This window comes from Pyrus communis, chromosome 9 (assembly GCF_963583255.1).
Source record: "Pyrus communis chromosome 9, drPyrComm1.1, whole genome shotgun sequence".
Taxonomy (NCBI): domain Eukaryota; kingdom Viridiplantae; phylum Streptophyta; class Magnoliopsida; order Rosales; family Rosaceae; genus Pyrus; species Pyrus communis.
The window spans coordinates 2,608,212-2,630,204 of NC_084811.1; the positions used below are offsets into that span (position 1 = coordinate 2,608,212).

Consider the following 21,993-nt stretch of genomic DNA (forward strand, 5'->3'; position numbering starts at 1 on the left):
ATTTTCTCATGTTATCTAACGCCAAAATAAGAAATTGACTATTTATAAAAGTTCAAATGAGTAATCTGATAAAATAAAAGTTTATGAAGAAATTGGCTAATTATAAAAATTTAGAGGGTAATTAACTAAAATTAAAATTTAGAAGGAATTGACAGTTTTATACAAAATTGGAAAGTAAATAGACAAATACCTCTTATAGAAAATTATTCCCAAAATTTTAACGGTGTTATAAATAGGCAAAAGTTAAAGAGATAACATTTGCTAGGGACATAAGCGAAGCTGGTGCAATGTATCTCACTGTTTACTTTTCTAACTATAACATAAAGGATTGCAAGTAAAAAGAGGAAGGAAGAGATATTGATATTATGCTTTCACTTCTTTTCTTTTCTGTGTATTGTGATCATATACAGAATACTCCTTATATAGAGCCATATCCGTGAAGAATCACAAAAATGAAATGAGTGCCTTTTGAAAAACTTCATACAACAACAACAATGCTACTATTCTTAAGTCTTCCTCACTTTTTATCTTTGGCTAAAAATATGTAGGGGAATCCCACACAACTTTTACAACAAATGGTGCATTTTGTAATTATTCTAAAATATAAGGTATAGTTGGCCTTTGATTGGTTTCCTTCCTATTTCCTATCAAGATCTTCCTCAAGTCAATCACAAAATAAATAAAAAATATATATCTGATAGAAAATATAGATCTCTGCAACTTTTGTACAAAGTAATTGGTGCCAGTGGCTAAGTTGATGATGGCTTCCTCCACATCCCCAAACTGCTTGTTTCACTTCAGCTCCCTTTCTTCTTCTTCTTCAGTATCCAACTCAACCACCACCACACATTTGCCCTTATCTTCTTCTCATATTATCTTCAATGGCTGCAGTGCAACTTCCCTCACCAAATCTTCTTCCTCTTCAAGAATATCTGCCAAGTTTGATAAGTTCCAAGGTGGGATTCCCCAGGAAATTCTTCAAGATGCCACACCACCACCATCTCTAGAAGCTCCTGACGAAGAAGATGGTGAGCAGGAAGATGATGACAGGTGAAATGTGTTTCATCTTTTTATACGAGCCATATTTTACTTTAAACTAATTTATAGTTGAAGGAGAATTCAAGCTCGAACTCATAAGGAGAGCACATATCTCTAGTTTGTGATATGTGGATTAGTTTTATCGGGTTTTATGAAATCTTAGCAAATGAATCATTCAATGGTTAATTGGGTATAGTTGTTGGACTAATTAGTTGTTGTGGTGTTTGTCCATCTCTCTAAAATCTTAATTAACAAATCGTTAAGCTGTTAATTTTCGATCCATAATTTGATTAATTTGGATTGATGTGATTGTCTTGATGCGTTTCAGCTGCTTGCCCTCTAACTTGGAGGGTGCAGTGCGTCAATCAGGTGAAGCAAGTGCAGACTTTGTGTCTTCAGGAGGAATGAGAGCCATAGTACGTGCTCTAACAAAAAAATTATAATCTTATTGATAAAAGTTTAATCTTCTTGTAATGCAGTTCTGAGCATTAGACAAAGCTTTATTTAAAATAACATGTATTAGTCAAACATCGTAACGAACTATCTAGCTAATCTGAGGTGTAAAACTTTGATTATGTTGTAGAATATGTACTTAAATTTGTGCTGGCTAGTGAAAAATGGCGAGCACATTACCCGTTTTAGTTGCTAGTCTGCGAAGTTTGATTTGTAAATTCGATATGTTTTCACAGGTTGAGCTTTTGATCCCTCAGCTGCAATTTCTAGACGAAGAAGGTGCACAAGCTGAGCTCTGGGAATTGTCGAGGGTTTTCTTAGATACGCTGATTGAAGAAACTGGCGGTCAGGTTAGTTGAAAATGTTTCTGTTGTTAACTGTCATTCGCTTCAACCTACAGATAATTTCAGCTGATAAGTGCTAATTTGATTGCCAGAGAGTTAAAGCTGTGTTTCCTGATGCTGGTGCGGCAGCGCTTCTAAAACACCGTTGGAAAGATGCTGCTTTTGGATTCGCCAGGTAATTTATAATATGAGCGGTTCTCTTCAGTTGAATATGGGACTTAATTGTGCCATGTATTTATAAGCCATGGTTGCCTGCCATCAGTTTATTGTGTTCTTCCAGTTGAGTCCCAACTCTGAGTCCTAAGCACAATTAATTTGGTTTAGTATTGTAGTTTGGTAGGTTGCATCCATCATTTGAATCTATTCGAATTTCTTTTTGATCTGTGCTCGTATGTTAGATTTTGCGCCTCATTATACAATCTTCTGTCGCCTTGCATTCAGCTTAAGCGACCGAAAGCCTATAACGAGTGAAGATGAGATTGTGGTTATGGTTGTTCCTGATTACCAGATGTTGGGATACGTCGAGAAACTTGCGGCTACTCTCTCAGATGACCCGGTAAGCTAGTGATTCTTGCTGTTGCGTACCTTCTGAAGTTAAATTTACCTGATATATACTCCATGCGATGCAGAAATATGTTATTTTTCGGGTCATTTGGTCTTTTCTCAAAGTACACCTCAAAGTAGTTTTCCTCATTTTCTTGTGAATTGGCAGCCAAGGCCTCTCATCATGTGGAACCCCCGTCTCATCAGCGAGGATGTAGGAGTTGGATTCAATGTTCGAAAGTTAAGGCGGTACTTTCTCAGGTATTAATTTTTAAGAGGCCCCCTAAAACTGTTGGTTGGATGAACATATTTGGCATCTTTACTTATTTTGGGTTATCGACTATCAGTTGTTAGACAATTAACCGCCTCGTTGTGTCCTGCTACCTTCTGTATTTGTGGTCTGCAGAACTTTTACGACGGTCTACTCAATGAGGCCTATGGAATCTGGTGCTGTATTTAGGCGTTATCCAGGGTAAGAGATCTGAATATCGTATTAAATTCTTAACATTTAGATTGGCCCCTTTGGTCTACGGTTTCTGCAGCTAAGGTCTTGTTCCCCTGCTCATTTACCAGGCTATGGAAGGTGTTCTACGATGACAAGGATAGACCGAACAGATACCTGCTCGCGAAAGAGCTCATTCAGCGCCCCGACGCTGAAGAACTTGAGGTTGGTGGTTGATGCTAACTCCTTGACTTGAACAAATGAACACACAATGTATAAACAAGGTAAACGAATTCGATTTCATCTTTTGCAGATGATATTCGGAAATGTAGACGAGAGCTCAGAGAAGGGCCAATCTTTGTTTGATCAAGCTGCAGGGATGTTCTCTTCGCTAAATCGATTTATGAGGGTCATTTCAAGATAGAATTATAGTCTGCTATGATCCATCTCCTTCACTGTAACGCGATTGTATTAAGTGTTTGCTTTACATCTGATATTTTCCGTCGAAACAAATGAAAGAAAGAAAACTTCACATTTTCGTATCACTGAAACCGAGTACTTCTGGCATAGATATTCTCGAGTACAGTAGCTTTAATGATCTAATTTACAGGCAACCCTAATCGACATTTCTGCTATCAGTTTCTTCCTCCCATACAGTGGCATTGAGCAACATATGTGCTCTACAAAATCTTCCACAAATCAAAACCAATCAACATGTTGTGTCGAAGCTTTTGGCTGCTTCTTCGGCTTCTGATACCGGTTGTTCTCAAACATGGCTTTGACTATAAGCGAGTAGAGCAAATCTGCCTCGGGCGAACTATCATACGGTGTGTTGATGATACTGCAAAATCAAGATCAACCACACAAAGGAAAAGTTAACGAAGGACAACAAACTGCTTCCTCGTAAAAGCGCTAATGAGTAAAAAGGTTTTATTAGCACATTCAAACAAGCCCTGATAAAGATAAAGTATGACAAGGTAAATAGTAAATTAACCACCTGTCAAGTAACTCCTCCAAAATAATTCTCTGTGATGGAGTTACATAATGAATGCAACTTCTTGGGCACTGACCAACTGCAAGCTGAACTTGGTAATCATCCCCAAATCCTACAAACATTAATCAAAACCGGGTTTTATTCCGAAAATGTATCAACAAAGACGAAACAAAACGAAAGAAACGAACCTTGAGATGTAGCTCTTGCAGTCCCAGTTGAAGCATAAGTGAAGGCATGAGGGGCTCTTTGTACACATGAATATAGACAACCTGCAGATTGTTTTAAAAACAGAAAAAGTTCGACTCATGTTCTGTCGTAGCTAAGTTGGTTAGAGCATCCGTCTAGTAAGCAGGAGATCTTGAATTCGTCTCTTAACAAGATGATTTTTGTTATAATGTCATTTGTAAAAACAAGTAAAGTTTAATTTAGTACCTTTTCCCACACAAAGAACCTCGTTAACAAAAACATCAAACGCTTCACATTCTGGATTATCAAAGGGATCTACACATTCCCTACAAAGCCAAGCAGAAATAGTGAGCTTAGTGAGCTATAACAACACTGTCATCCTTCGTACGTGCAAATCACAGTCTGACACGTATGCATAAGAAAATCACAAAAACTAAACACAAAGTTTACCTCTCGATTATCTCCGATCGGCTGTAACTCGATAACATCTGCACACATTTTATTAACCGCAATGATCACCAATTTTCATTGCTAGCCCAAAAAAAAAAAAAATATATATATATATATATATATATCTTAAAATGATCCATGAGATTGTCGTAATTCTTCATTTTGATCTCAGACAATGAAAACCAATGGAAGTGGTCTGTGAGTTTGTCCACTGTAATCATATTGACCCCTTATAAAAAATTTGTCAATATTCTCAAAAGATCTATAATTTTGGTTATTCCGTAATATTAACTGATGTTTCACGGAAGAATAAAAAAAATTCACGGTAGACAAACTCAAATACATTTCTATCAATTTTCATTGACAGAGACGAAAATAAGGAGTTCCATCAGAGACCATTTTGGCTAAAAACGGTTCGAAAAATATTACGGAAACAGAAATTATAAATAAAAGTGGCATTTTTTAAGATAAAAGAATTACCTCATAGGCCTGAATTACACGGCGAATCATCATATCAGCATCTTTCCCGTTCCTATTTACATCTGGATGAAACTGCTTCACCTATTTTATCACAATAATAATTTTTAAATTAAAATTATGTTTTAATTGAAGAAACACGAAGAGAAGAATCTGGTGGGATAAATACTTTGGCGCGGAAGGCGGCTTTGAGCTCCGCGGCGGAGCAGGAAGGCTGGACACCGAGGATATTGTAAGCGTTGGAAGTGGCGGAGAGAGGAGGAGCATCCTCTCTGCAGTTCTTCACTGTGAATTTCTGGCGGTTCAGAGTTTTACCGGCTTTTTGAAATGGTGGAATTGGTGGTATCTTCCAACCGCACACTAATAAACCTTCCATTTCTCTCTCTTCACTTCTAAGAAAAACTGCTGCTCTATTATTTAATGTTAGTAGAAGGGCAAAACGTTGCGTTTCAGTTGGATGGGCCCACCTTTGAATATATTGGCATATTATTATAATTATAAGAAAAACGATTATTAATATTAGTAATAGTCATTCGTGTGCCTTTTTTTTATTCTATTGACATTGTGGGAAGGGGGTTTAGAACACTAGCCTCAACATTCAGGATAAACACTCTTAATCATTTGAGTAACAAGTTTTTTGTGAAAAAATAGTGTTAGACTAGACACGACCATTATAATACTAGACATAGACAGCTAAACTAGTCATACGCATTTTTCATATAACAATGTTATTTGTATCACATTTACTGATCACATTGACAAGCTAGATTACATATGCATTCTTTTGATCAACATGTCCCCATTAAGTACAAACAATATAAAAAGACTCTCAGATGCCCCCCAACTTCACACACAAGCAAAAGGTGGAAGAAAAGAACAACTTGTACAAGTAGAAGTTCTACCATATATCATCTTCCAGCCGCACTTGAAGTTGGAGCTTCAAATTCCTCTTATTTCCAGACTTTTTTTTTTCAGCATTGACACAACCGAGGACATCGAGGGTCGTTGTGTGGACTCTCCTCTGTGCACATCATCCCTATATCAAGCCTTTGAATGCTGCATAGTTCGAGCTCTGCTAAAGCACCAGGCGTGCCTCGTCAGTATGCCTCCAGCTTCAGTGTGGTGTCAACAACATCCAAAATCCGGTGAGGAAATGCAGAACTCACTCACTTCCTTAAATCAACCTCACCCAAAAACATATTGCTTGGTCTTTTTCCTGTCATCAAATCAAGCAGAATCACACCAAAGCAATGCACATGCCTTTTAGCAGATACCTCAATTCCCTGTTCATATTCTGTTTCACAAGCAATTTATAAAGATGGTTAACTCAATCAGAAGCAATTTCTCTCAATCATAATGCCACTTTGAAGAGTATAAAAAAATGCATGTGATATGCATACCTGGTGGGATATAACCAATTGATCCGCATAGAGAGCCGGCCGTTGACATGTTCTTTCAGTTGGTCAGTTGAAATGAGCTTTCCATTCCCAATATCTGCTACATGAGCCACCATATCGGTGCTGAGAAGCACGTTTTCCAGTTTTAGATCACAATGTATCACTTGGACTGGACAGCCTTCTTAAAGATACTTGAAGCGATTGGCAATACCTGTAGCTATTGATATTTTTTCGTTCAAAGTTAATTTACAAGCTCCTTCCTCTAGTCCACCAGGATAGAGATGCTCTCCCAAGTTCCCATTGCCAATAAAATCAAGGATAAGAGAGTGTTCCAAGAATATCCTACGAGTCCAACAATCGACTTCTCCAAGAATATCTTATGAGTCCAGGTTATTTTTCGAGAAGTCAATTGCTTGCAAGGACACCAACTTTCCAATGCTTGCTGGTAGTTGACCTTCGAAATGACTGTTTGAAAGGTTAATTGAGAAGTCTAATCTTGAAAGAAGGCCAAGCAGTACAGGAATAGAACCTTGCAAGCTGTTGAAAGATAAATTAAGAAGCACCATTAGAGAACAGTGAGTAAGGTTGACGGGAAATTTACCAGATAGGCGGTTTTCAGACAGGTTAAGATATCTCAGCTGTAAGAGATTACCAAGTGAAGGTGGAATAGACCCGCCAATCAATTTTTTTCCAAGATCCAGTATCAAAGGCTAAACATCTTCCCCATGTCATCTGGAATTGGTCCAAGAATTCTGTTTTTGTACAAGTATAACCTCTGCAAATTCCCAAGCTTCCCCGTAGGGCCATAGATGCTGGAATTTTTCCTTTCAACTAGTTGATTGACATATATAAACTTACTAGGCTGCTTAAGTCCCCAACACTATCTGGTATACTTCCAGTAATGTCGTTATCCAGAAGATTGACGTAAAAGAGGTCTTCGAAAGACCGCCGACAGAAGATGGTATATTTCTTCCCCAACAAACATGAAGCAAAATACAGTTTGTGAGAGCTGTTAAGAAACCAAGGGAAGAATTACCAAATCTGCCGCCACCACCTAAGGCATTGATATGAAAGTAGAGAATCTCAAGGTTCTATAGCATTCCCAACTCTGCAGGAACTTCCCCCTCTAATTTGTTCATACTGTCAGCTGAGAGAGATTGGAGAGGGTCACTGGAATCTTACCAGAAAGCATATGTTATTGATCAGGTACAACTTCTGCAAGTTCTGGAGTTTGGCACCCAGCTCTGAAGGCATTTCTCCAATTAATCAAATATCAATCAGTGCAATTTCATGTAAAGCAGTTTAGTTACTAATTGCTGCAGGTATCAATCCCTCATTCTATTAACTACTAGATTAGGATATAATCATGCGGCCCCAGGTACTAAAACAATCAAGTTGTCAATTCCATAAATGAAGATTACTAATTCATGGTGGCTTTTGAATTTGATACTGACTTGGCAAACTCAAATCTCCAGTCGTCCATAAAGAAGCAAATATCTTGACACCCAAAATAACAGATCTTAACTGCTCAATGTAAATGTAAAAGATAATAATTCATTATACCTTATGCAAATAGGTTTCTCTTTCGTTGTCTACGAAATATTATGATAGGTCTGGAATCCCAGATTTCGACGAGGTTCTCTTAATTTTATCCAGTTGCTGAGAGAAAATATTCCGGATGAGAAATAAAAAACCCAGCATGAAAAAAATTCATAAGTTTGACTTTACGAGGATAGATTAAACATAGAAAATTCGTATAATAAAGGAATGACAAACCTAAATCATTCTTATATGTCTTCATTTTGTTAAGAATGTAACAAAGAATTGGCTCTTATCTCTTTTCATCTTGATCCAAATAGTACAGTATAAACCTTTCATCTGGTACATACCCTTCATCTGTCATCAGTCTAAACAGTTCGCCTAAAACCCTATAAATGGGCTCTGCTTGTGGATGCATCCTATCCCCAACAACAAAGCTCTGAACTTTCTTTTCAATCTCGATCCAACTAATACCCGTTTCTTTTGTCACCCCCATCTCCTTCATCCCCTTAATAGTCCTTGCTCTCTCTTTCCACCTTCCTTCAGAAGAATATATATTGGCAAGCAAAACATATGGTGCTGGTGTCTCAGGTGCTGCCAATAACAACTGGTCCGCGGCATATTTGCCAATCTCTGAATCGCCGTGAATGCAACAAGCACCAAGCAATGCTTGCCAAACAAGTACACCAGGATTCTCTGGTAGCTTTTCGATAAAACTTTTGGCCTCAGTGAGATGTCCTGCCCGACCTAACATGTCGACAACACAAGCATAGTGTTCTGGCCTCGGACTCATCCCATGATCTTTGTTCATGGATTTCAGGAACTCCATGCCCCTTTCAACGAAGCCAACATGGCTACAAGCATGAAGTAGAGACAGAAATGTAACATCTGTTGGTTGTACACCTTCCATATTCATCTTTTCATACAACTGTAATGCTTTTGAGCCATCTCCATGACGGGCAAAAGCTGCAATCATGGAATTCCAAGAAATTGAGTTCCTTTGAGGCATCCGACTGAACACTTTGACTGAATCCTCCAACTCTCCACACTTGGAGTACATATTTATAAGCCCATTACCGACAAAAGAGTTTGAACCAAAATTCTTCTTGACAATTAAAGAGTGGAGCTGCATTCCTAGACCTAAAGAAGTATCAACACCAAATACGCCAAGAACTGCTGAAACCATGTTTGGGTCAATGTCAATTCCTGCCTTTATCATTTTCACAAAAATATGGATTGCTTCATCCTCAAACCCATTTTGTGCAAATCCCACCAGAATAACAGTCATAGAAATCTCATCAAGTTCTTCCGTGGATTCAAAAATTTTCCATGCCTCTTCCACACTACCACATTTTGAATACATGTCCATTAGTGCACTCTCAATGCACAACTCGGATTGAATTCCCAATTTCCATGCAAGTCCATGAATTTGCCGCCCTACACTTACTGCCTGCAAACCAGAACATGCCATGAGTAATCCCAAATAAGTCATAGAATTTGGATCCACCACTCCACCACGCATCTCCAAAAACAACTCCAAACTTTCAACATAGTATTCATTCTGTGCAAGGCCCGAAATCATCGCAGTCCATGTAATCACATTCCTATCAAACATCTCATCAAACACCCGTCTTCCGGACAGAAAACACCCACATTTACAATACGATGTGATCAAAGCATTCCCCACAGCAGTTTCCCGCTCAAATCCATTCAAAACCACCAAACCATGCATCATCTTATTCAAGTGACAACACTCCGGCCCATCAAAAGCTGCTAAGATTGAAGTCAAAGTCGCTTTATCAAATCGATAACAACCCAATCCACACATTTGCTTAAAGTACCCAAAACCACTATCCAGCTCCCCATTCCTCAAAAACCCAGATATTATCGTATTCCACGAGACCGTATCCCTCACATGCATATGATCAAACAGTTGGACTGCATTCCGTAATTTACCACATTTTAAGTACATTGACAGCAAAGAATTCCAAACAACAAGGGCATTGCGGTGATCATCGTGATTCTCAGGGTGAAAGAATTCAGGGTTCTTGATGAGAGAGGCGTGGAGGGAAGAACCCAGCTGAAAGTTGCGATCTTTTCCACAAAGAGAGAGGAGCAGGCTTATGTCGACATTGTTGAGGACCAATGTTGCCGTTGTTTGTGAATAGGGGTTCCGGTGGAGCTTGGTTTTGAAGGCGGAGATTAGAGAGGAAGCGCAGGAGGGGAAGTGGTGGGAGCTGAGGTTCTGAAGCTGAAAGACCCACCTGGATTTCATCCATGAAAAATGGGACACATAGACCAAGTACTGACAGTTGAGGTTTCCGGGTGCTGGCACTTGGATTTTTAGATACAAACGATATCGAGACTGGGTTCGAACTCGACTTCGGGTTAAGAATTTTATAGTGGAAGATAAATATCACTAAATTAAATTGTATTTAGTCAAAGTGATAGGCTCCTTGCAGTCGAATTTCGGGCTTAGCTTTTTTCTTTATCAATGAGAATAGATGATTTGAATATAGTACTCTTCTAATATTGAGAAGAGAAATGTTGCTTGATTAAGAATTTGACGATCTAAATAAATAGTATCATGTGAATTATACGCTCTTTGAAGTTAAATCTTATGTGCTTTTTTTTTTTTCTTTATTAAGGCGATTTGATCTTGGTATCTTTTCTAATATTGAGAAAGAAACATCATTAAACTAAATACTCTTAATCACGTGAATTACAAGTTCATTGTTGCTGAAGAAAAAAGTATTCTCAACTTAAATCTTGATTTTATTCCAACCATCATTTGAGGAGGTTGATGTAAAAGCTTTGTAGAAACAAAGGATGAACAAGACAAATAATGTAACATGTAGAAGTTGGAGCTTGACACCTCGTTGGTCTTCTGCTAGGGGAGCAAGAACTTTGGTGCGAACTGTTACAAACAGCAAAGACTGATTGACAAATCTTTAACCAAATGAATGGACTGTATGGACACCATGGTAATTCCATCCGTCGAGAGTAACTCGAGGGATGACACCGGGAGGGACCTCGAAGGAGATCTTTATCGACATAGCCTCACCTGGCACCAGTGAAAAATAGTTGTCCGAGTAATGAACTGGAAGGATTCTTGTGTCTTCTCCTTCCTTATGGTCCTTCTTCGCTCCATGTACAGAAAAATGAAGGAAGAAAGCAACGCCTATGTTGGCGCTGTTGATTTCAGCAACCCTCAAACCATCAGTCTCCTTTGAGAAATGTCTAGATATTTTATGAAACCAGCCAACTTCAAGTTTTCTGTCTGCTCCATCATGTGTAGCTTCCACTGGCGCTACATCGAAATTGCCATCACCTTGATTAGTAGTGAAATTGTTTTGAAAGGTCAAACTTTTTGGCTCTGGTTTCTTAGATGTGTTCTTCACACGCATATGCATTTCGTAGGTGCTTCCTTTGATGAAAACCTGAGATGTAACCTTGAGTGGTACTGTCTTCTTCCTATATGGTTCTAACAGCTTGTAATCCCCACCCGACAGATGCAACCAGTAAAAGTTCCTGGAAATAATGCGATAATCTGACTTGTGATACAGCTTGAGAAGAAGAAAGTAAACCGGCCTTGGGTTTTTAGATTTTGGATATTTCATCTCAGCAATTGGTACTGTTCTTTTCGGTGGCATTGACACCTTTTCGTGAACTTTGTAGTATGGGCTTGTTCCTTCTAGATCCCACACCGAGGCTTCTATAGCGATGTCAGATAGCTCGTCTGATGTAGTGTTGACAACCTGTTCAAGGGAAGAAGAGAAAGTCATCAGCAAATATTAAAACATGTCTATGGTAAACTCTGAATAGCACGGTGTAAAAGAGATTGTGTTCCACTGATAGGTGTTCCTTCTGTGAGGACTTTTCATTCTTTTTCTCAGGTATTTGCAAGTCATTAATTAGTCTTCTCAAGAGTTTGTTCATTGCACCCAGTTACAGAAATGGATCAATGGACATTAGTCCTACTAAGATTCACATTCAACACGAAAATATTATCGATTTCAACATTGTGAAGGAGACAAGATTTGAACTGTGTAACTCTACAACTTACCTCTATAAAATATGTAGCTAAGTTAAGTTGGACATGTATTGGCTCAGCAGCGCAGCGACAGCCATAGAAACCTGCAGTTTGGTCTAGAAAGTGATCGTAAAGTTGACCTCCGAGACCTGGCCAAGGATTTTGTGTTTTCCAAATCAAAACACCAGTGTATTTAGTCCACATTCGGGAAGTCCAACCCTCCAATAGAGCTTTATACTGGGTGTAGTTAGCTAGTTGAGCCTGAGATGATTTAAAGTAAGCCAAATCTTCACAACAGAAACTGAGTCCAAAGTGCACCCTGAATAACTAAAAGATTAGTTTACCTTTAAGCAAAAATCATCAAGATCTTTCGGCGACCCATAAAGCAAAATCTGATCATGAACCTTGCCCGGATTTGAATAAGGCTTGTACTTAAAGTGTACCCACATGCCGTTTGGAACTTCTTCATAACCATTTGAAACCTTCTTAAACAAAGGAATATGCCATGCTTCTGGAGGCATTGCCGCTCTGATGGTAGCTGCAACTGGTGTGCCTACAGAACCAACCGCAGGATTGAACCCATATTGGTAAAACCCATCCTTAAAGAAGTCTGCAGGATTTTGGATTGCATAAGGGCCAGCAGTGAAGCCCCCCTTTCCATTTGCAAACCCATCCCACAAGGACCCTTGAATGTAAATGCGTGTACCATCAAGATATTGGCTTGGATCCTCTGAAGTCAGGGACAACTTTTCAACAATCTTGCCACTCTCATTTGAAGAGTTTTCAAAATATGGATGGAGCCTGAGGTCGTGTTTCAAAGCTGTGTTGATGTCGTCTGGTGGAATTTGTTCACTTCCACCCACCCAAAGGACAAGACTTGGATGGTTCCTTAGAAGCCTGATAGTATCTCTCGCGCATAGCAAGAAAAGATCATGGTCCAGTGGACCATTTAGATTTGATACTGGTTTACCTCGTCCGTTGATATCTCCAGTAATCCAAAACTCTTGCCAGACCTACAAATTTAAAACAGCAGCCATATGGTTCACACGCTACTTAGCCCTTATTCTTCTATAAAACCTACCGAAATATGCAAAGCTGAAGGAAAAACATAGATAGAGAGGTATGCTTACCAGCAGACCATAAATATCACAGTAATGATAAAATTCTGGCCTTTCGGCCACTCCACCGCCCCAACAGCGTAGCATGTTCAAATTCATATCTGCATGAAACTTGATGGCTGTTCTGTAGCGCTCTTTTGAAAGTCGAAGGAGGCCATCTGACACTGTCCAATTACCACCACGAATAAAAATAGGCTGACCATTGACCTTGAACAACCTGAAGAGCAGATTATACAGGTAACAGAACATAAACACCAGAAAAAGAGTTGACATGTTCAAGCACTACATGTAACCAACATTACAGAAATAATGATACAATAAATCGAATACCTCCCACCAGTGGCAGTATCAATGTAGCTCTCAATTTTGCGGAATCCAAATAATTGGTTCCACAAATCAGATTCTCCGTATCCCTTCACATCAACAGTAATGTCAACATTGTACAAGGATTGCTTTCCCATACCATTTGGCCACCATAAATTTGGCTTGTAAAAGAAGAGCTGTCAAATTATACTATTTAGAAATTAGAATACAGGCCTTGAAAGCTAAATCTAAATAGATAGACCACAATGAATGACAGATAAACACCAAAGTGATACTAGAAAAGTACTGTGTTCTACTGAGATAATGAAAACGCATCATATATTCTTTCACGGACCTCAGGAAATGTATATTTCACCCGTGATCCAGCAGGGATTGACAAATGTTGAGTCTGAAGATGCTCTACTAAGCAAACGTTTCCTTCAAGTTCTGTTGTTACTTGGATATTTAAAGAACACTCAGCAACCGAGGCACTTCTATTTTCCAACTCAGTTGTAGCATGCAAATACACCCTCTTGTAGTTGTCAAAAAACGATGAAACCAAGTGCGGATCAATTATTTTTACTGGCTGCACAAAAAAGATAACAAGAATAAAAAAAGGAACTTATAGTCTTATACAAATAACTGTAACTGAAAATTGGTTTCTGAAGACGAAATTGCATGACCAAATACATTGACTCTGCAGAATAATATGATCTCATCATGAATGCATCACATGTTTGGTAAACTGTAGATCACAAAGCAAAAAATTTTGAAGTACAATGAGACCAACAACTTCGCATATGATCAAACCATAAAGATAAAACTGTTATCTTTCCCTACAAAATGGATTTTGACATATCATCATGAAGGACAGTTAATCTCATGAAAAATTCTATGGTAGGAAGTGAATCATTATGAATAAATATAAAACTCACCCCTGTTACAGAAATTGACACCTCGTCCCATATGCCCGTGTTTCTATCCCTGCAACGTTATATAAGTGGGTTACAACTAAAAATTATTTTGCAATGATAATATCTATAGGATTAGGAGAAGGTACACCAGAGGATGCATTGGTTTTTCTGCCTAAACAATATAGGATACTTCTTGTATCATTTAGCTTTAAACAGGTGGAAAAATCTTCAATCAAAAAAAGAAACATGCTTAATCGTTTTCTCGCATCCCATATTAAAAAGATGAAAAACAATTCATGATCACAAAACAGTAAAACATCGTCACCTTATAGGACACATCCAATCCCAACCCTCCACATATTGTGCAGCTACATCTTTCCCTATCTGAAATAAGAATTGGATTATAATAACGCACATTGCCTACATTAGATAATCAGCGTCTTCAGATTCATCATCGCTCGCTCTTGCATCAGTAATTAGTACAAGGATAAAACTTTGAGCAGATATCTAGAAGAAATAGAATGTATTAAAATAGGGTTCTTGGATATCAATCTGTACCTCGTGATCGCCACCCTGCCCTCCCTCAGGAGGAATAGTCCCTGGATTATCCGGGGGATAAACACGAATAGCAAGCAAATTCTGAGCATTGGGAAGCACTATATCAGTGACGTCAAGAGAATGCCTTTGAAACATCCCTCTTGGCAGGTCTTTTCTGTGCCCATTTAGATACACCTCGGCATAGTAATTGATTGCGCGGAAATTCAGATCCACAAACTGTGTGCCTGACTGAAAAACAAAGATTAGTATGGAGATCGTAATCCAACAAATGTTTCGAAAACTGCATTTATCATTCAAATGTATCAGCGTACCAGATTACACCGAAAAGTTGTAAAGAGCCAGAATGTGTAGTACTGCCTCCCGGAGTCAGAAATGTCTGTAATGTAGTCGTTTTGCAATGCGTAGAAAGGATCGGGTACATCTTTCCCCTTCACCAAGGTTGCCAGAACACTGTGGATTCAGATTAATTAGCAGCAACAATTAAAGTTATTAAACCTGTTGATGCACAAAATCGGCGAGGACTTTGGTACAACAGAAAGTGTGAGGTTTATAACCTTCGCTAGGTTGCTCTGATCATTGGTGCGGATAAGTATGTAAATGAATAGAGATAGGGAAGCAAACAACACAAGATGTACGAGGTTCACCCAGATTGGCTACGTCGACAGAGTAGAGGAGTTCTCATTAGTTGTGAAGGGTTTACACAAATACATAGGTTCAAGCTCTTTTTTAGTGAGTTCTAGTGAATAGTTTAATACAAATAACATTAGGGATTATTGTGGGAGAATGATCTCCTTTTATAGAAGAGAGTTTATAACTTTGTTTTGACATTGACACGTGTCGTGTTGTGATTGATCTCTGATATCGACACGTGTCGCGCTATGATTGACCTCTGATACCGACATGTGTCATGTTATGATTGGCCTCCTGGTTGAAAGAAAAATCTTATGAATCTGCTGTTGACCGGTGCTTAGTAGTTTCGAGATTGGCCAAGTATGTTACAAACAAAACCCAACTTAAGAACTTGAGGAATTGAAGTTAATTAACCAACTTAAACCCAGAAGAGAACCCCAAAAGATTCAAGGTCGAAACTTTAATCAAATTAGACCACATTTGCTGAAATTTGAGAGAGAGAGAGAGAGAGAGAGAGAGAGAGAGAGATTACGTTCCGGGAACGACGGCTTCCATCCAAGGAAGGGCGGGGGAGGGAGGGTGGGTGGTGGTGAGCTGGGTCCCAGTGGCGGTGACTTCCCTGTCCCTGGTGCCGATCCACCCCGAGTCCAGAATCGTCTTCCCTATCGCCGCCATTAAGCTCTAGCTAGCTCAGTTCAGCTCTCACTCTCACTCATCAAACTCTCTCTCTGTGTCTCTCAGAATCTGAGTGTGTACACTCAGTCTCAGTGTACTTCGGTCGGTTGGTGTGCTGCTGAGGTGGGTCAACAAGGATGGTGTATCATTTGATAGCACGTGACTGGTTTGTTTTCAAGCCAACAGGATCCTCTTCGGATCTTTTGGCGAGGATTCGGAGAATTTGTGAATTGTATCCATTCATCGTACATTATATAGTTAGTTTTTGTTAAGTACTATTTGTGTTTAATTTTAAATAAAAATATTTAAAATGATTTCTAACAACAAGATATATGATAAATGGATACGATTCACGGATCTCTGAAATTCTCACAAAAAGGATCCGGTGAGGATTCGGATTTGTATTCAAGGGCTGAGACTTCACGGGATACGTACGGTTGTATCCGTTATATTTTTACAACTGCATTTTGATTTTTTACCGCGCATTCCACACATCCGGCAAACGACACCGTTTAGTTTCGATTTTTCTCGTCAATGAACGTTTACCTGTGTTTTTTTTGTTCGATCATAGTTTGCTTGACATTGGGCAAAAGTTCAGCAACGCCCCAAATTATCACATTTTCTTCTAGTTTTCACGCTTAAATGTATAGAAGTAACCCACAATTTGAATAAAAACTTAGTAGATTTAACGGAATGAGGCAAATTGGCACGGTTTAAAAGTTTAGAGTACTCATAATCAAATTCAAAGCCTAGAAAGGAAATCAAAATAAGTTACTTAGCTCCGAGATCATTACTAACAAGTAAAAAATTTCCCTCAACTTTGAAATTATTTCAAGCAACACTTGTTTTTCACTGTTTATAACTCAGATATTACAAGGGGCATAGACAAAACAGAACAACTCAATGAACTGTATGGACACCATGGTAATTCCATCCGGCGAGAGTAACTCGGGGCGTGACACCGGGAGGGACCTCAAAAGAGATCTTGATGGGCATAGCCTCACCTGGCACCAGTGAAAAATAATTGTCCGAGTAATGAACGGGAAGAATTCTTGTGTCCTCTCCTTCCTTACGGTTCTTCTTCACTCCATGAACAGAAAAATGAAGGAAGAAAGCAACGCCAATGTTGGCGCCATTGATTTCAGCAACTTTCAAATCATCAGTCTCCTTTGTGAAACGTCTGGATATTTTCTGAAGCCAACTAACTTCGTTCTTTGTACCTGCTCCATCCTGTACACAATCCACCGAGGCTGTATCAAAATCGCCGTCACCTTGTTTAGTAGTGAAATTGTTTTGATAGGTTAAAGTCTTGGCATCTGGTTTCTTCGATGTGTTCTGGACACGCATATGCATTTCGTAGGTGGTTCCTTTGATGAAAACTGCGGACGTAAACTTGAGTGGCACTGTTTTCTTCCTGTATGGTTCTAACAGCTTGTAATCCCCACCCGACAGATGCAACCAGTAAAAGTTCCTGGAAATAATCCTGTAGTCTGACTTGTGATACAGTTTGAGAAGAAGAAAGTAAACTGGCTTCGGGTTTTTAGATTTTGGATATTTCATCTCAGCAATTGGCACTGTTCTTTTTGGGGGCACTGACACCTTTTCGTGAACTTTGTCGTATGGGCATGTTCCTTCTAGATCCCACACCGAGGCTTCTACAGCGACGTCAGATAGTTCCTCTAATGTAGTGTTGACAACCTGTTCAAGGGAAGAGAAAATGATCAGCAAATCGCAAGGACTCAAACCACGTCTAGAGGGTTAACTCCATCGATAGCCAATTTACCTCTATAAGATATGTAGCTAAGTTAAGTTGGACGTGGATTGGCTCCGCAGCACAGCGACAGCCATAGAAACCTGCTGTTTGGTCTAGAAGATGATCGTAAAATTGACCTCTAAGACCTGTCCATGGATTCTGTGTTTTCCAAATCAAAACACCGGTGTATTTAGTCCACATTCGGGAAGTCCAACCCTCCAGTAGAGCTCTATACTGAATGTAGTTCACAAGTTGAGCCTGTGATGGTTTATAAATTAAGTCAATCACTCAAAACAGAAATGGATCCAACGTGCACCCCAAAAACTCAAAAGATTTGTTTACCTTCAAGCAAAAATCATCAAGATCCTTTGGTTGCGACCCGTAAAGTAAAATCTGATCATGAACCTTGCCTGGTTTTGAGTAAGGGATATACTTATGGTATTCCCATATGGGGTTTGGAACTTCTTCGTAATATTCAGAAACCTTCTTAAACAAAGGAATCTGCCATCCTTCAGGAGGCATTGTGGCTCTGATGGTAGCTGAAACCGGCATGCCTACAGAACCAACTTCAGGATTGAACCCGTATTTGTAATAGTCATCCTTAAAGAAGTCTTCGGGATTTTGAATTTCATAAGGACCATCGGTGAAGTCCCCCTTTCCATTTGCAAATCCATCCCACATGGATCCTTGGATGTAAACACGCGTACCATCAAGATATTGGCTTGGATCCCTCAACACTGGGGACAAATCTTCAGTGGACTTGCCACTTTCATTTACCGATTTTTCAAAATGCGGATGGAGCCTGAGGTCATTTTTCAAAGCCGTGTTGATGTCATCTGGTGGAACTTGCTCATTTCCGCCCACCCAAAGGGCAAGACTAGGATGGTTCCTGAGAAGCTTGACAGTATCTCTTGCACATAGCAAGAAAAGATCATGGTCCAGCGGACCATCTGGATTCGATACAGGGATACCTCGTCCATCGACATCTCCTGTAATCCAAAATTCTTGCCAGACCTACAAAAAAAGTTTAAAGTCCAAAGCAGAGCAGTACATATTAGATTCACCCGAGATTTCCATGTCCTGTGAAACCTAGCAAACATGCACTTGAAAGCAAGAACAGGCACAACTTACCAACAAGCCATAAATGTCACAGTAATGATAAAAGTCCGGCCTCTCAGCCAGCCCACCACCCCAACAACGGATCATGTTAAAATTCATATCTGCATGGAACTTGATGTCAGTCTTGTAACGCTTCTTTGAAAGCCGGAGGAGGCCATCTGACAATATCCAATTACCGCCACGAATAAAAATAGGCTGACCATTGACCTTAAACAACCTGAATAGGATAATGTACAGGTTACACTACATACCAAAAACAGAGCACGCATGAATAATGAATCTATATAAAACATTGTGTATTTATATCATACCTTCCTCCTGTAACAGTATCAATGTCGCTGTGAATTTTACGAAAACCAAATAATTGGCCCCACAAATCAGACTCTCCATATCCCTTTACATCAACAGTAATAGATACTTTGTACAAGGATTGCTTTCCCATTCCATTTGGCCACCATAGATTAGGTTTATAGAAAAAGAGCTGCAAATTTAACATTTAGTAATGAAAAGAAGTATCGAAAGCTAAGCCCAATAAATAAAACCGATTGAATATAAAGATAAACAGAAAGTAATTGTTTCTTTTACCATAATAAAAATGCATAGTATGTTCTGTCACGAACCTCGGGAAAAGTATAGTGCACTCGGGATCCAGCAGGGATTGACAAATATTGAGTCTGAACGTGCTCTACTAAACAAAAATTTCCTTTAAGTTCTGTTGTTACTTGGATATTCAGTGAACACTCCGCAGACTGGGTGCTCTTATTTTCCAACTCAGTAGTAGTATGCAAATATACCCTCTTGTAATTGTCGAAGAACGTTGAAACCAAGTGAGGGTCAATTATTTTTACTGGCTGCATGAAATGGGAACGACTTCATTAAGTTATTTCCTAACAAGATTCAATACATGGAAAATTCAATGACAGGAAATGAATCATTCAGACTAAGACTCACCCCTGTTACAGAAATCGACACCTCATCCCATATGCCGGTGTTTCTATCCCTGTATCAATATACAAGTGAATCAGATTGCAACCGCTTTTTAAAAAGATAAGATCTGTATAACAGTATTCTGCACAGGCAGAGTAACAAATGGAACCGAGAAGAAACTTTCTAGGTTAATTTGCATTAGAATATAAACCAGAGAATGCATCTATATTATTGTTTTTTATCATCTCGAAATTTTGATGCAGAGCATTGATTCTTCCTGCTCAACAAAAATAGATAGTTTCTTGTCTCAGTTTATTGGCATGTGGTCAAAAAATCTTCTTGACATACGAATAGAAAATGCTGACACGGTTTCTCACATCCCATTTTGGGAAGAAGATGAAAAGCATACACTCCCAAATCTCAATAGGAAAACGTAATCACCTTATAGGACATATCCAATCCCAACCCTCCACATACTGCGTTGCTACATCTTTCCCGATCTGAAATGAAATTCTAAAATTAACACTATAATAATCTCAGTTTGCACAAGCCATACATTTCATAATTAAGTTATAAGTAGAAGGTTAATCTTTGAGAAAAAAATGTTGAAGAATGTCATCAATAGGTTTATGGATATAGAGATGTACCTCATGATCACCGCCTTGCCCACCCTCAGGAGGAATACTCCCCGGATGATCCGGAGGGTAAACAAGAACGGCAAGCAAGTTTTCACCATCAGGATGCACTACATCAGTGACATCAAGAGAATGCCTTCGGAACATCCCTTTTGGCAAGACTGTTTTGTGCCCATTTAAATATACATCTGCAGAATAGTTGATTGCGCGGAAATTCAGATCAAGGTGCTCAGTACCTGACTGGAAAATCGAGAATAATCTTATAAATCTTTCCGAAAGGAAACAACACATCGGAAATAATTTCGAGTCAACCACAAAGTCCATTTCATCATTTAAAAGAATAATGTACCAGTTTACAACGAAAAGTTGTAAAGAACCAGAACGTGTAGTACTCCCTCCCGGAATCAGCAATGTCTATGATTGACTCGTTCTCTAACCCGTAGAACGGGTCTGGCACAACTTTGTTCTTCACCAGGGTTGCCAAAACACTGCCAAACTAAACCAACATTAGCATTGAGCTCCAAATTCTAGACTTTCATCAATTGGTCATCCAATAACAGTAAATGTGGGAATAGGATCCTCTCCGGATCTTTTTTGTGGGGATCCAGATGATCAATCAATCGAATCTGTTGATTGTACATTGTGCAGTTAGAAATTATTTTGAATTTTGAATTTAAAATTGAATATAAATAATACTTAACCAAAACTGACTGCACGATGTACGAAAAATTCCAGGATCCCCACAAAGAGGATTTGGAGAGGATCCTCATCCAATTTAAACGAATAACAAAAATCAACCAATTCCAAAAATTTGAAAAATGTCGCACAACAATTTCAACCAATTTTACCATTACAATTTTCCCCATATATCTATGTCAAGCAAAACAATTCGACAACTTTAAGGATCGAAATTAACTGTGAACCCACCAGGCCACAAGCACAAGATTAAGGCTAGAAACTTTAATCAAATTAAACCACATTTACTTATTTAATCACACTGAAACGTCAAATGTGTGTGTGAGAGAGAGAGAGAGAGAGAGAGAGAGAGAGAGAGAGAAATTACGTTCCGGGAACAACGGCCTCCATCCAAGGGGATGTGCCAATTGAGGGTGGGTGGGTGGTGGTGAGCTGAATCCCACTGAGACTGACCTCCGTTGACCTCGCCGCGAGCCACCCGGAGTCCAGCTTCGTCTTCCCAATCGCCGCCATTAAAACCCTAGCAAACTCAATTAAGCTCTCTCTCACTCCTCAGAGTCTTTCTTTCTCACTCCTGATCAGGGTGTCTGTGCGTGTGGGAGTCGGTGAGCGTGGGACAAAGATGGAGCAGTTTTGGGATCATCTACCATCCTCAATTATTAGGATCATCTTTGAGTCGCCGAGTTGGATTTTAATGGCTGAGATTTCTATGCGATGCAGATGTCTGTTACAATAATTTCACAACTACTTTTTGATTTTACCGCGCTCT

The 21,993-nt window shown here is 39.2% G+C and overlaps 4 protein-coding genes across 4 annotated transcripts; 1 reads left to right on the forward strand and 3 right to left on the reverse strand.

The window, feature by feature from the left end:
* The first annotated feature begins 689 nt into the window (after positions 1-689).
* Positions 690-3,365, forward strand: LOC137745712 (uncharacterized). The gene is made up of 9 exons (XM_068485712.1): positions 690-1,050; positions 1,367-1,454; positions 1,728-1,841; positions 1,928-2,010; positions 2,277-2,391; positions 2,548-2,639; positions 2,785-2,850; positions 2,952-3,045; positions 3,134-3,365. The coding sequence occupies exons 1-9, from the start codon at positions 758-760 to the stop codon at positions 3,242-3,244; spliced, it is 1,056 nt and encodes a 351-aa protein (XP_068341813.1). The 5' UTR covers positions 690-757; the 3' UTR covers positions 3,245-3,365.
* A 150-nt stretch (positions 3,366-3,515) lies between these two features.
* On the reverse strand, positions 3,516-10,256 carry LOC137745713 (pentatricopeptide repeat-containing protein At3g05340-like). Its single transcript, XM_068485713.1, is given in 8 exon segments — positions 3,516-3,661; positions 3,818-3,926; positions 4,003-4,083; positions 4,247-4,326; positions 4,451-4,488; positions 4,931-5,011; positions 5,097-5,245; positions 8,068-10,256. Coding segments are annotated over 8 exon segments (2,751 nt in total). The 5' UTR covers positions 10,139-10,256; the 3' UTR covers positions 3,516-3,519.
* A 216-nt stretch (positions 10,257-10,472) lies between these two features.
* Positions 10,473-16,297, reverse strand: LOC137745645 (mannosylglycoprotein endo-beta-mannosidase-like). The gene is made up of 11 exons (XM_068485634.1): positions 15,952-16,297; positions 15,101-15,239; positions 14,790-15,017; positions 14,557-14,615; positions 14,253-14,301; positions 13,673-13,903; positions 13,345-13,514; positions 13,027-13,231; positions 12,241-12,909; positions 11,930-12,157; positions 10,473-11,621 (listed from the first exon to the last, which is right to left on the reverse strand). The coding sequence occupies exons 1-11, from the start codon at positions 16,092-16,094 to the stop codon at positions 10,815-10,817; spliced, it is 2,928 nt and encodes a 975-aa protein (XP_068341735.1). The 5' UTR covers positions 16,095-16,297; the 3' UTR covers positions 10,473-10,814.
* A 591-nt stretch (positions 16,298-16,888) lies between these two features.
* Positions 16,889-21,885, reverse strand: LOC137745075 (mannosylglycoprotein endo-beta-mannosidase-like). Its single transcript, XM_068484948.1, has 11 exons — positions 21,592-21,885; positions 20,878-21,016; positions 20,541-20,768; positions 20,335-20,393; positions 19,918-19,966; positions 19,587-19,817; positions 19,278-19,447; positions 18,979-19,183; positions 18,190-18,861; positions 17,878-18,105; positions 16,889-17,792 (listed from the first exon to the last, which is right to left on the reverse strand). The coding sequence occupies exons 1-11, from the start codon at positions 21,735-21,737 to the stop codon at positions 16,995-16,997; spliced, it is 2,925 nt and encodes a 974-aa protein (XP_068341049.1). The 5' UTR covers positions 21,738-21,885; the 3' UTR covers positions 16,889-16,994.
* Positions 21,886-21,993: the final 108 nt, after the last annotated feature.